Source organism: Aulostomus chinensis, chromosome 3 (genome assembly GCF_037954235.1).
Source record: "Aulostomus chinensis isolate RoL2024-O1b breed Wild chromosome 3, RoL_Achi_v1.0, whole genome shotgun sequence".
NCBI classification, from domain to species: Eukaryota; Metazoa; Chordata; class Actinopteri; order Syngnathiformes; family Aulostomidae; genus Aulostomus; species Aulostomus chinensis.
The window spans coordinates 17,397,789-17,410,604 of NC_141322.1; the positions used below are offsets into that span (position 1 = coordinate 17,397,789).

The window sequence follows — 12,816 nt, forward strand, 5'->3', positions numbered from 1 at the left end:
GTGTGTGTTTCGGGGGGAAAGAAAATAGTTCCAAATAGATTCTGATTAACAAGTGGAGAAGAGTTTTTTTTTTTTAATTCATTTCATTACCGTTAATAAAATTACAGATAATTACTTCTAATTGTCCAACGATCACAGAAAATCAGACAAATTTGCTCAAAGGGCTGTCTTGTAGATATGCATTTAAACCTACATTAATTAAGAATGAAGCAGGAATGGAGGAGCAAAAGTTTACTTTTAAGCTGTGAAGCTCTCTGATACTGCTACCAAAAAAAAAAAAATACAAGAAGTAAACAGTTTATTTTCGGTGATTAATGGTTAATCAACTATTAATTTATATTTTTTTTGTGCGTAATGTACAATTAAAAAAATGAAACATGGTGCTGTATCAGATATGACAGACATGATATATGGCTAAAATCTCTTAAAGAGACTCCAAGACTCATGACACCTGAAATGATTAAATGCTTTTGTTTATTCTGTATTACTTTTACATAACGTATAAAACAAAGTACAACAAACCAAAATAGAAAACAAGTGAGGAAAATTGAATTTCTTAGCTATATGAGTTAAAACAAATCCCTAGCGTTACGATTCACCAGTGGATCACACCCTCATGAACCAGTTTAGAATTCACCAAAATAGTTAATATACAACATGCCAAGGGTGCAGACACAAAATATCCACAGAATAAATCGAGAGATGAATAGTCTTTAGTACTTTTCTTTTTAAACTTAACTAGTCGTTTCAGTTATTACAAAATGTATTAGCATCGTGTGTGTTTCACCAGACTGTGCAAGCTTCTGAAATTAAAATTGCACTGTCAATGCGATTGCATAGTGTGTAGGAACTCTGACAGAGAAAGAGCAGAAACCAAAGGAAGCCCTTGTAGACTCCCAGCCAAGCAGGTAGAAGAGGTCAGACATTAGTCGATGCTAAACTCCCTGTTATGCTCATAAAGTTTGCTTTAATTGCAAGGAAACTCATTTTGACAAACATTTTATGGGTAGTATCAATGATTTTGCACCAATAGACCACCTGGTCCATCCCTGCGTTGATGAGTTTTGTTCCCTGAATATTTCACACATCTCTCTCTCACTCTCTCTCGCTTTCTTCCTGTCTCTCACCAAATTCTGCCTCCAGATGAGATGCACCTCAAGCTGATTTCTTCTTGTGCTTGTGCAAATATTCTGCTGCAAAAGTAGGATTTGACATTAAAGCTAAAGGATGCAGAGCTCTTTGAATTTTCTCTGCATCAACTGGCAAAACAAAATATCAGTATTTGTAATTGTTTTTAAACACATTTCATGAAATGGGGATAAATCAATCAATAAATCTTCAACAGCTTTGTAGAAACCGACACTAAGTACCAACAGTGCAAATGCTGTAATTCAACGGATCCTACTAAAATTAAATATTTTTTTTACTGCTGGGTTTGACATGACCGAATGTTGGAATGGGATGGATGTATAATTGCAAAAATCTAAAAAAAATAACAAAAATAAATTATTTACATGATGACAGTAAGGATTCATCACTGAAATACAGTACAATCCAGTACAGGGACCCTATAAATGATGGCAAAGAGCACAAGGAAAGCACATGATTGCAGGAAACCGATACAATTTGCAAATACATCTTGATGCAAATCTTTTTTTTTTCCTTTCTCTCATGAGTACTTATCTTTATTTTCCAGTCAAAGATATTTCAGAGTGGCTTTGCCACTGCATTCACAAGCGCTTCTAAATCCAGTGACTGAACACAGAAAAGAATTCAAATACGTGATGACTTGCTGCTATTGACTACCGACCCACCAACAACAAACTGGTTGGAATGTAAAATAATTTGTGACAAAGTTCCACAAAAACGAAACACATTTCAAATTAAATTTGAGTGCGGAAAGGTAAAGGAAGGAGTAAATACTTGCTCTTCTATCCAAAACGGAACTGGGAGGGTACGACTGTCTAGCAATACAAAGTACAAAGGTAATAGAAATTAAAAGTTGTGGACGCATTTCTTTACAAAATAACCTGGTAGCCTGAAACAGTCATTATGGTGGTTTTAGGCTTTTCCTTAGACAATTTAAAGATGTTTTTATGGCCTTCAGGAAACGTTCCTGGTATTAACAGTGATAGCCCTCCCGGCAAGATTCCTCAGAGTAATATATGCTCCTGAAACGTTAGTTATAATGCCTCATTGTTATAATAAAATAGACAATTTTGGAGAAAGTGCAACAATGTATGTATCCTGACTACAGTGACTAATAGTTATTCATCTTTACCCTCGATTATACAACTAGGTTTCTTTTTTAAAAGTACTGTCAAAGCTGTTAAATGTTATTTACAATATTCTCTCTGCTACAGCCAACTATCCTCCTCTCTCAGATGGGTTAACTATCTACCAACCAGCAACTGAGAGAGGTGAGTGAAGTGTTTATACATTTATACAATTAAAAATAATCTATACAGTATCTAAAATACAGAGAGGCCTTTTTAGGTACAGTACAGAATATGGCCTTTTTTTTATTTTGATGGCTTTGGCTGTTTCTAGTCTAATCAAAGCCAAAGGAGAATAAACAGCCATTAATGATTAAAATTTAGGAGAGGAATGTATGGCTGAAGTTTTATAAGGCAGGAAATACAGTATATTAGGGCAGGAAAGTCTATTTGGCTTCAACGTCATGGGTCACATGAATTAACTAAATAATGTACACTGGCTACTAGAGTTTGATGAATTGCAGTCCCAGACCCTCTTTTTTTATGCCATGTTTGTGGGAAATAACTCGGCTCAGTACAGGCGTTTGTTTGAAAGCTGCATGTAAAAATATTTCAAGTGTAGTAGCTCTTGGAATCAGTGTAGACATAAAAAGAAAAGTGTTTCAAGAGGGTTGTGGTGATTATAAGAAACTTTTTTTTTTCTTCCTCAAAGGCATTAATATAGAATTTCAAAAATGGTCCTGTGGTATGTGATGCTCCGACTGCCCCCCGCCCCCCTGCCCCTGAAAAGTGCAACTTTTTTTTTTTTTTTCATTTGCGGTAAACAGTCCTGGCAGTTAATCCTGGTGCCTCTTTCTGATTTTGCAAACATCTATCAATAAAACACAGTGAATAACTCCAAATATGGCAGGTCCAGTCACAGACATGCAGTGGTCAAGATATGCTGGTGTCACACTGGGCTCCATGACAGTACATGCTTCTGCCAAGCCGCTAGTAGAATGACAGGATGACCACCACCACCATCACCCCTCACATATTGTATGCGACATAGATGGGATCCAGCTGGTCGGCAAGGAAAGAGTCACGTAGGTGCATGCGTTGCTTCTCTCCCCTTGAGTTAATGGGTATAACACCAGGGTCGACTATGACCACCACACCCACGATGAGGTGGTGCTCCTCCAGGACCACGTTGGTTATCAGAGGCACCAGGTCCAGTGCGTCCTGCTCAGAACCACACAACTCCGACACCACCACCAATAGGTTGGTCCACGTAAACACAGCACTTAAGAGGATGGAGAGCAGAGTGACTCAGGTATGTCTTTTAATGGTGGATAGATTTTCTTAATATGTTTCAAAAGTATTCTTACCTCTCAGCAATACTGCGATGAGCCCGGGACACTGAGGTTTCAATATCAATGGGATGGTAGCGTAGCCCTCGAAGCTCCAAGGTCTCATCCAGTGAGCCCACCACGAACAGAGCGTCATGTCGATCTGAGGACAGCGGTACAAAGAACGGCAACTAAGCTGCTGAAAGTTTTACGATCACCTACAGCAAGGAGGTACATTAGCCTGACTGTCAGTAGGATGATGCAAAAACTATGAGGTGGATTTTCACCAAAATTTTGCAGGAGTGAAGTAAGAACCGAGGTGAACCTGTCATATTTTGAAGCAGATTAGTCATGGCACCACCAGGAAGCAACAGGAGATGGCATGTAGTTTTTACACTTTCACGTTAAGGACTTGATGATAAGTTACTGAGAAGATTGAAGTTTTTTGAGACTCTAAATTACCCGTAGATGGGATGTGTTGTCTGTCTCGTTGTCTTGGCCCTGTAATGGACCTCGCTTCTCACCCAATGTTTATCTTTCTAATCCAGACTTGAAACTGCTAATCCATCTAGATTTTAGCTCTGTGAGGATCTACTTACCCCCACTGGCATCCAACAGATCAGTCCTCTTCACAAAACCCAAGTATCCCGTACGGGCCCATAATGTCTGCGGGTCTCCGAAGCTGAGCTTGGTGTTGAAGTGATCAGCCTGGAGACTCTCCTCTCCGTAGATGGTGTAGTAGCCACTGGCATTGTGGGGACTGTTCACCCAGACCTAAAGGAGAGAAGCAGACGCTGGGTCACGGCTGCTGCTCTCAAACCTTAAAACAGGTGTTTAACGGGAGAAGGCCAGTACCTCTCCAAGATGAGAATCACCAAGTGGGCCTCTGGTCTCTGGATTCACGATTATCACTCGAACGCCCGGCAAGATCTGAAAATGACAGAAATGTAGAGCTTTAAAAAAAAAAAAGACTCATTTAATTTAAACAATCCCGCTAGAGTTCATCAGGATCATCTCACCTTCCCAGACTCCATGAGAGGAAGACTCTGAGGTGCTCCTCTCTCCACCAGCCTCACCCTGACACAGGCAGACATGTACAGTCATTCACCATGAAAACTACCTCGTCTTCACAGCATACAAGTGCACACATAAGAAGAGTTTCTGATGAGGTTTTAAGAAGGATACTCAAAAACTACACCTCTATGTAGTTTTCACAGACATCTACTACAAAAGGGCTGCCTACAAGCATGGCCCATCAGTCCAAATTCAGCCTGCAATTAGGTTCAGTTTAGCCCATTGGACGTCAAAGCTACATGGATGCTCATTTTATCATTCTATTTCAATGTTAAAATGGAGAAAAGCAAAATGCCTCGCGTTGCCTGTACATTTGAAGTGTTTAGCATCAAACACTGCGTTTGTTTCATTCTGGTGTTTAATATGTCTGGAGGACTGCTGCCGGCGCAGGTCTCTTCTTACTGCCGTAGCAGCTCCAAGTGATTACATCATAAACCATCAGCTCCTGTGTATTTCTGCCGCAAGGATTGAGAGGTGTTTCAATATGTCAAAAATACACCCGACATTCGTCCTTCACTCACGGTGTTTGTGTTACGTAATGACACCAACTAGCAGTGATAAACACGTCTTGTTAACGGGTCTCACTGCTGCCACAAAAATGATAGCTTGTCATTGGAAACTGCCTCCCACACTGTCTGTGAGCCACTGGCTCTCTTCTTACTGCCGTAGTGCTCAGCTGGAGATGTCTACCACACCATTTCTTTCTGATATCACATGGTGGGATACCTGTGTGTGGTATATTCACATATATCATACATGTACATATAAAAAGACACACTTTAGTCAATTCACATTTATACATTATATGTCATGTACTGGGTGGCACAGTGGTCCAGTGGTTAGCACTGTTGCCCACAGCAAGAAGGTTCTGGGTTCAAGCCCTGGCTGAAGCACGGGGTCTTTCTGTGTGGAGCAAACTCAAGTTTTGGTTCCCTATGCCTTTCTTAAAAACCAGCATGGGTTGTATGTGTTTTTGGATGTATTTCCTCCATGATCAGACTTTGCTTTCACTGATATGCTCCATTTTCCTCAATTTACCTTTAGGTATACATTGATGTTACCAGACCATTGCCTGAAAAAGTGTATGCAAAAAAGAAGAAGGAATTTAGGGTGAAAAAGATTTGCGAGAGTCACAACTGCAGTGCAAAAGTTTAAAAAAAACAAATCACAGTTTGCATTATTCACTTGAACTCCTTGGCTTTTGGGAGTCCGCACATAAAAATCTAAATAAATCTCATCTGCACTAAAATCATTGACAAACTACCGCAGAAATGGCAAGAAAGAAGCAACTGAGTAAAGAAACAAGAGTACAGATTTGTACATTGAGGAAAGAAAGACACACTGAAAGAAAAACTGCTAAAAACCTAATGGTGTCCAGCAAAGGATTTCAAAACACTCTGAGGAGACTAGAAGAAACTGGAAGTTATGATGATAGAAAAAGGCCTGGAAGAAAGAGGGTTACTACAAAAGCAGAGGATAAACCTATTATTGTCACCAGTAAGAGAGATCGGCGAAAAACAGCACCACAAATAAAGGAGGAAAACAACACGGCAAGGTCAAAACCCATATCTCTAACAACTGTGAAAAGACGTTTGAAAAAGGCTGGTCTGAAGGGTTGTGTATCTGCTAAAAAAAAAACACTACTTTGTCCTCAGAACAAGAAAAGAGATATTAGTGGTCAAAAGCTCACAAAAATTGGACCTATGCTGACGGGAGGCAAGTTCTCTGGACTTAGCAAAGCAAGTTTGAACTATTTGGTTCAAAAAGCAGAGTCCATGTCCACAGACAAACTGGTGAACGTATTTAGGCATCATGTGTAACAACCACAGTAAAGAAAGGAGGTGGTAGTGCCATGGTGTGGAGATGTTTTGCAGGTGATAGAGTAGGAGATTTGTTTGAGGGAAAGGGTATCAGGAAGAAGGAACAGTAGCACTCCATCCTCCAGCATCATGCAGTTCCATCTGGACTGAGACTTGTGGGTAGTATGTTTGTTTTGCAGCAAGATAATGACCCTCAGCACTCTGCCGAGCTCTGTCAGGGTTACCGTGCCAAAAAAGAAGAGAAAGGTGTTCTTCAAAAGATGGTTTGCCCCCCCCCCCCCCCACAGTATTACATCATAGGACTGAGCAGAGGACTTAGGAAATGCTTTGGAGTCAACCTGGTTGTGTTCTCACCTGTCATGGCGGAGGGACTTCATGTCCACATACACTGTGCAGGGATCAGGACCAGTGGTGCCCTGTGACACACACACAACAGGTTTCATACAAGCCTTAATGGCCTGATTCATAGTAAACTTCTATAGGTCAAGTTAGTGTGTGTGTGTGTGTGTGTGTGTGTACCTGCAGACAGATGGCCAGATTAACTCTGGAGCCAAACGCAGTGCTGACAGCTCTGGATGATAGCCCCAGGTCCTTGAACAGCTTGGAGAAGGAGTGTGTGAGGGCCAGGCGAGGGCGTTCCTCTGCGATCACCACACAGCTACGCACACATGACAAGTTCACACCACGTGCCTGAAACATGCACGGGCGTGCGCGCGCGCATACACACACACACACACACACACACACACACACACACACAGTAAGAGACTGAATTCATGAGCAAGACTTTGTATGTGTCGTGATTCACTCCAGTCTGTGGCCACCTTGAGGAGCTCTGTCTGCGTGCCCAGTCCTTTAGTGCAGAACTCCATGACGGAGTAGGAGCAGAAGGTGTCTCGGATGCGGTACTGACTGAGCGTGCTCAGCCAAAGAGACAAGCAGCTTTCCAACTCAAAGGGAGGAATCAGGATGGACTGGTGACCTGAGTAAACACTGGAAGACAAGTTATGAAATGTTGAAGAGAAAAAACATATGAGAGGTCCAAAGTTATGTTCTGCGTGTGATTGTTTCATGTACCTAGCGAGGCACCACAAGACAAAGCCCAGACCACAGTACGGGTCCAGGCAGATGGCTATCTGGCGAGAGGAGTACAGTTCACACTGCAGCTTGATAGAACGGCACAGCGCGCTAACTGCTGCATGAGAGATCTGACACAAACAAGAAGAAGATATGTTAATGGAAAACTAAATGTTTAACTTGATGGCATAGGAAAAGTATTATTATTTTGGCTCGACAAGGAAAATTTGTGAGATGACAATATTTATGTTTAGCCAAATATACATGCAGTGAATAAGAAAACTACCAGCAAAAACAAAAGGAAATACCACCAGCCATTTAGATTAATAAAGTGATTCAATATTGTCTTCAGGGGAGAAAGAAAAGGATAACATGTGACATCTGCAGCTGTACATGTCCCACCTTGACCCCAGTGAGCATGCCTGTCGTGGACACACTGAAGTCCAGATACGCGATCATCTCCGCTGTGGGTGGTTTGTAGATATGTGGAGGTCGGCGGCGAGGAAGGTCATCTGCAACACATTTACACACATTTTGAATCATGACTAGATGTTCCTGATTATGCCAGTTATTGTTAGTGATGCAGCGATCCAACTATTGCAGTCCCAAAGTCAGCGAATACTGAGTACCAATCCTATACCAGTGTTCCATTAATATGCCGTACACCTCACTGACCATCTTTTTATGTGTGAAGCAAAAAACGAAATCCGGCTAGGATAAAATATGACTTGAAGTTTGTAAATCAACAAATGACTTAATATCAAACTCCAGTATAATCTAGAGCAACTGCATGAAATGTAGGAAATTACATTCCAAAATACAAACTACTAAAAATAGCGACTTCAGCTGTTTGCCTCAGTATCGGATCCCTAATTATTGTCCAGGTATCTGTGTTAAAATCAGATCTTATTTGGTCTTTATGATTTAAATTGAACATTCTGATAACTTTATAAACACATTGCACGGATATGGAGCTACAGCAGGGGAAAAAAAAGCAGAAAGAGAGGAAAACAAAGAGAACTACTGCTGTCTCTGGATGTAGCGACCGAGCAAAAGTGTGCCAAGCGCCTGTCTACCCACTGGGCACTTTTGAAAATAGCTGGAGAAAACATAGCAGAGAAACGTCCCACTTCTTGTTTATCTTAATGCTCTAAACTCTATAATAGCTGACATGAGTGCTCCTGACAGAACTGTGTACTTAATACATAACCAAATACGTCGTCACAATGACTGCTGCCCAGCACTAATTAGCTCAGGCCAGTGTCCACTTGCAGCTCAGGAGCCTTTAAACCACAAATACTGCTTGGTACAGTACCGGGGTTTCAAATTATTAAATCACTGTAAAAAAAATTGAAATAAGAAATATTTAAACTGTCTGAATTTTTGGACATTTTCTAACCAACTATCATGAAATTTTAAACACAGGCGTATGCTGGTCTGATGGTGGCGCCAGAGTAACGTGAGAAGAGGCTTCAGGTTTTTTTATGCAGTACACACACACACACACACAGATATATATGAATATATAAAAATTTGTTTGTCAGCTTACCAGTGTCAATGATTATTGGCCATGTTTTAATGTTAACAGAAGCAGCCGCCTCTTTGGAGCGCAGAATCCGCATGAGGTTTTGAGTTGTTAGGATACACGCAGCTTTACTGACCTGGAGACAGCAGGAGAAAGACAGGAGAAGCTGCAACATCAATCAACCTCCTCATAATACAACACCAGGACATTGAGATAATGGATACAGGGTAGTCGCAGATTTCTGATAATGCTGGGTTTTGTTTTAAGAATCCAGTGCTGAGATCACGGCGTTGGCTAATACAACGTAAAAGAACAACCTTTGAACTTTGAATGAACTTACATGTCCATTACTCACTAAACGGTTTAAGTTCCAAAATACCGATCTTCTGACCCAGTACAAACCTTGTAGGCCTCTCAGGTCACCTGGATCAGGATTACTGGTCCACAGCAGGATTAAAACTAGGGCTACAACTAACAACTGTTTTCATCACCATTCTAATCTGTTGATTACTTTCACGATTAATCAATAAAATATGTCAAGAAAAATCCAAACGTCCAAAAACAAAAGACTCTGTTTTCTATCATAAATTTGAAGGAAATCTAGAACCAGAAAAGTTTGATATTTTTACTCTAAAGAGCGAAACTATTTGTTGGATATCAAGATAATTGGCAATTAAATCAATTTTGATCAGCTAATCAGTTCATTATTATCATTTGCAGATTTCTTGCCTGTTTATACTAATCTTTGCTTTCATGCTTTAGTAGTGTTTGTTAAAGTTTTTGATTTTTTTTGTTTTGTTGAATTTTTCAGACATACTTGTGAAAATGCATAATCACACATGCGCAAAAAACACATGCGCGCGCACACACACACACACACACACACACATTCACACACACAGCCTTACATCAATAATCATGCGGACAGTAGGCAGAGTGGCTGCCAGGTTCTGAGGGTGCGGCGGTCTGACGTTCACGGGAACACATCCAGCATAGAGGCAGCCGTAGAAGGAGGCAATCAAATCAATCCCTGGCAGAGACAGATGGAGGACAAACTGAAGTCAGAAATCATCAGTTTTTCCCAGTACATGAGATACTACGATCACCAGCAGCACCTAAATACTGCTGTGCATTCACCAGACTCCTTTCTCCTCCTGACCCATGCAGGAAGTCAGAACCTACCCGGAGGGTAAAGCAGCACGACATTCTCGCCAGTGTTGATGCTGCCTTTCTCCGTGAGCGCTGCTGCTATCTTCTCTGCTCGCTTGTGAAGCTGAACGCAGGTCGCTGTACCCACTGACACACCCTGAAGAAGAGGAGGGGGAGAAACACGGTCAGAGTGGAAGCCAACTTCGCTGTCTGCCCTGGTCATGTGTTCCTCTGATCAGTTCACTACCTTGGCATTAAGAAGCACAAAGAGGACGTGATCTGGATCCGTCTGGGCCCTCCACTGTAGAGCCTCTGTCAAATACTGATGCTAGAACAAACAAACAAAAAGATAGTAGGTGTTCATCCAGTGGAGAGTGTGCTTGAATAACCTTTATTACAAACACAAACACATAACAGAGAGGGGAAGAACTGAACTTTATACACTTAAATAAAACAAGATGAAGCGCTGCATTCTTCAACACACAGCTGTCCAATCTAAAAATACTACTTGCCAGTGTGGGAACAATGAATGCCAAACACTGAGAGCCTCTAAAAGAGGGAGGGGTAATTTAGGATGTGAAAGGAAGCTGCAGTGAAATAAGAAAAAAGCTTGAATTTAAGTTCTTATAATACAGATTCAAACATGCACATTTTTGAATTTGTCACAAATTAACACAGGCAACTCAAATGAAAGCACGATACACCGTAGATTAGAGCATGACCAACATAAAGACGGGTGTGGGGAGGATGCAGGAAGGGCCATCATTCTTACCATCACAGTGGGCCACATACAGAGCTACATCCAGGGAGACGAGAGCAGGAAGAGAGAAGGAAGAGGCCAGATTTTCTATAAGACTGAGCTCTAGCTGGGCTAGAGTCACAGAGAGTCCTAACTCAAGACTAACTTTAATCTGGCATGACCCAATGTGAACAGTCATACTGTTCATGTGCTGTTGCTTTTGCAGCCCTTTGAAGGATTTGAAATGTGAGTTAAATCAGATCACGTTAGCAGCTGGTTCTAACTGAGAGGTAGTAATGGTCCAACTACCTTCCGGACGAGATCCTGGTCCTCGATCATGCCGAGGTCTCTGCCTGCAGCCTGGGCAATCCGCTTCCCTGCGACCAGGTTACCCACCATCACCGATGCTGGGCCAACGCCAACTACAAGAGAAGAAAAGAAGAGAAAAGGAAAAGCATAGTCACCCTACCTTGGTCTTGAACTTGGATACCAAACACAGCACTTGGTTATACACCTCAGCTGTAATCCAGAGTTACCATGACCTTTATATTCACTGTGCAAGCAGCAGCTAAAGAACCATAGATGAACAGAGATTATGAATGGTGCTTCCGAGGTCGTAATCTGGTGTTCTGCAGCCCAACCCAAACTTTATCCGCAAATCTGATACCACAAGACTATGATGAAATATTTCCCAACATAAAGAGACATTCTCTACGTAAATTTGGACCAGCCACAATGTAGCATAAATTAATAATCCCTATAAGAATTTTAATCCAAATAGCGAATTGTTGAGCATGTGTCCTGGCTGGGGCATGCACGGTGGTGCAGTGGTCAGCACTGTTGCCTCACAGCAAGAAGGTTCTGGGTTCGAGTCATGGCTCAGGCACGGGATCTTTCTGTGTGGAGTCTGCATGTTCTCCCTGTTCCTGTGTGGGTTCTCTCTGGTACTCCTTCTTCCTCCCAGCTAGCAGCATCTTCCCATTTTCCAACACCAGTAACAACATCTATTTGCTAGCAAATTTTTGATTTAATTTTAGACTTCTCTTCAAACTTGAAAACTAAAAATGTTTTATCCAATTGTTGTAAATGACCTCTCAAGACCCACCTGCAGTACTTCAACAGCCCACCAGAGGGTCAAAACCTACACACTTTTGGAATCACTACACTGTACTTATAATAAGACAATGACAGCACTTTCTGTCACCTCCAGAAATACCATCAAAGAAATTGAATTTAGATTCATGCGGATTATGTTCCCCCTCCTATATGGAAGAGCTTCATAAACCTACCTGGCTGCTTCTGGCGGGGTTTGGGCAGGTTGGTGACACAGGTGTGGGGACACATGAGGATGTTGCAGGGGTGCAGGTTGCCCTCTAAGAAGAACTGCTTGGTGTCAGAGATGTGGATGCCACCCAGTGGTGTTTTTGGTAAGGTATTGGCAGGGACCAGGGCCAGACAGTAGAGACCTGCCTGGTGGATGCTGTCAATAGCCTGCAGAGGGAATCAAACACGTCGTTTGTTGGGCTGCGGGGTAAAGCATCTAAAATGTCGCACTGATTACAAATTCACTATCTTTGAACTGTGTTGAGTTTACACACATTTTACAGTGTTTCATGATAACTGCCACACAAGATGAACGAAAGAAGATGAAGAGGAATCTTACCTGAAGCACTCGGCTCATCCATTGGAAGCTGTCTTCCTCGCTGGCGTCTGGCCTCTGCTCCGCCACAATCACAATCCTCTCATCGTAGAACACCGTCACTGAGAACACAGCGATCCTAACACAAACGCACATCGCAGATTAGTGTTATTACTTCAACAGCTGAATTCACGTGACACAGTGGAACGCTACAAATAATCTCTATTCCATTGTCATAACATGCATGTA

The 12,816-nt window shown here is 41.8% G+C and overlaps 1 protein-coding gene across 5 annotated transcripts in view; it reads right to left on the reverse strand.

The window, feature by feature from the left end:
• Positions 1 to 450: 450 nt before the first annotated feature.
• The window catches only part of dip2bb (DIP2 acetate--CoA ligase B (putative)b), a 44,011-nt gene continuing 31,645 nt past the window's right edge, over positions 451 to 12,816 (reverse strand). For 3 of the 5 annotated variants that reach the window (XM_086199156.1, XM_086199154.1, XM_086199155.1), the window contains 18 exons: positions 12,592 to 12,706; positions 12,218 to 12,419; positions 11,238 to 11,350; positions 10,962 to 10,985; positions 10,437 to 10,517; positions 10,223 to 10,346; positions 9,949 to 10,070; positions 9,065 to 9,176; positions 7,918 to 8,027; positions 7,516 to 7,646; positions 7,263 to 7,431; positions 6,958 to 7,128; positions 6,793 to 6,854; positions 4,564 to 4,621; positions 4,400 to 4,474; positions 4,144 to 4,318; positions 3,584 to 3,707; positions 451 to 3,498 (listed from right to left, as the gene is read on the reverse strand). In XM_086199156.1, the coding sequence (XP_086055282.1) occupies positions 3,246 to 3,498; positions 3,584 to 3,707; positions 4,144 to 4,318; positions 4,400 to 4,474; positions 4,564 to 4,621; positions 6,793 to 6,854; positions 6,958 to 7,128; positions 7,263 to 7,431; positions 7,516 to 7,646; positions 7,918 to 8,027; positions 9,065 to 9,176; positions 9,949 to 10,070; positions 10,223 to 10,346; positions 10,437 to 10,517; positions 10,962 to 10,985; positions 11,238 to 11,350; positions 12,218 to 12,419; positions 12,592 to 12,706 (2,221 nt within the window). In that variant the 3' untranslated portion in view covers positions 451 to 3,245. The remainder of the gene's footprint in view (positions 3,499 to 3,583; positions 3,708 to 4,143; positions 4,319 to 4,399; positions 4,475 to 4,563; positions 4,622 to 6,792; positions 6,855 to 6,957; positions 7,129 to 7,262; positions 7,432 to 7,515; positions 7,647 to 7,917; positions 8,028 to 9,064; positions 9,177 to 9,948; positions 10,071 to 10,222; positions 10,347 to 10,436; positions 10,518 to 10,961; positions 10,986 to 11,237; positions 11,351 to 12,217; positions 12,420 to 12,591; positions 12,707 to 12,816) is intronic. The other 2 variants (XM_086199158.1, XM_086199157.1) reach the window with 1 other exon arrangement.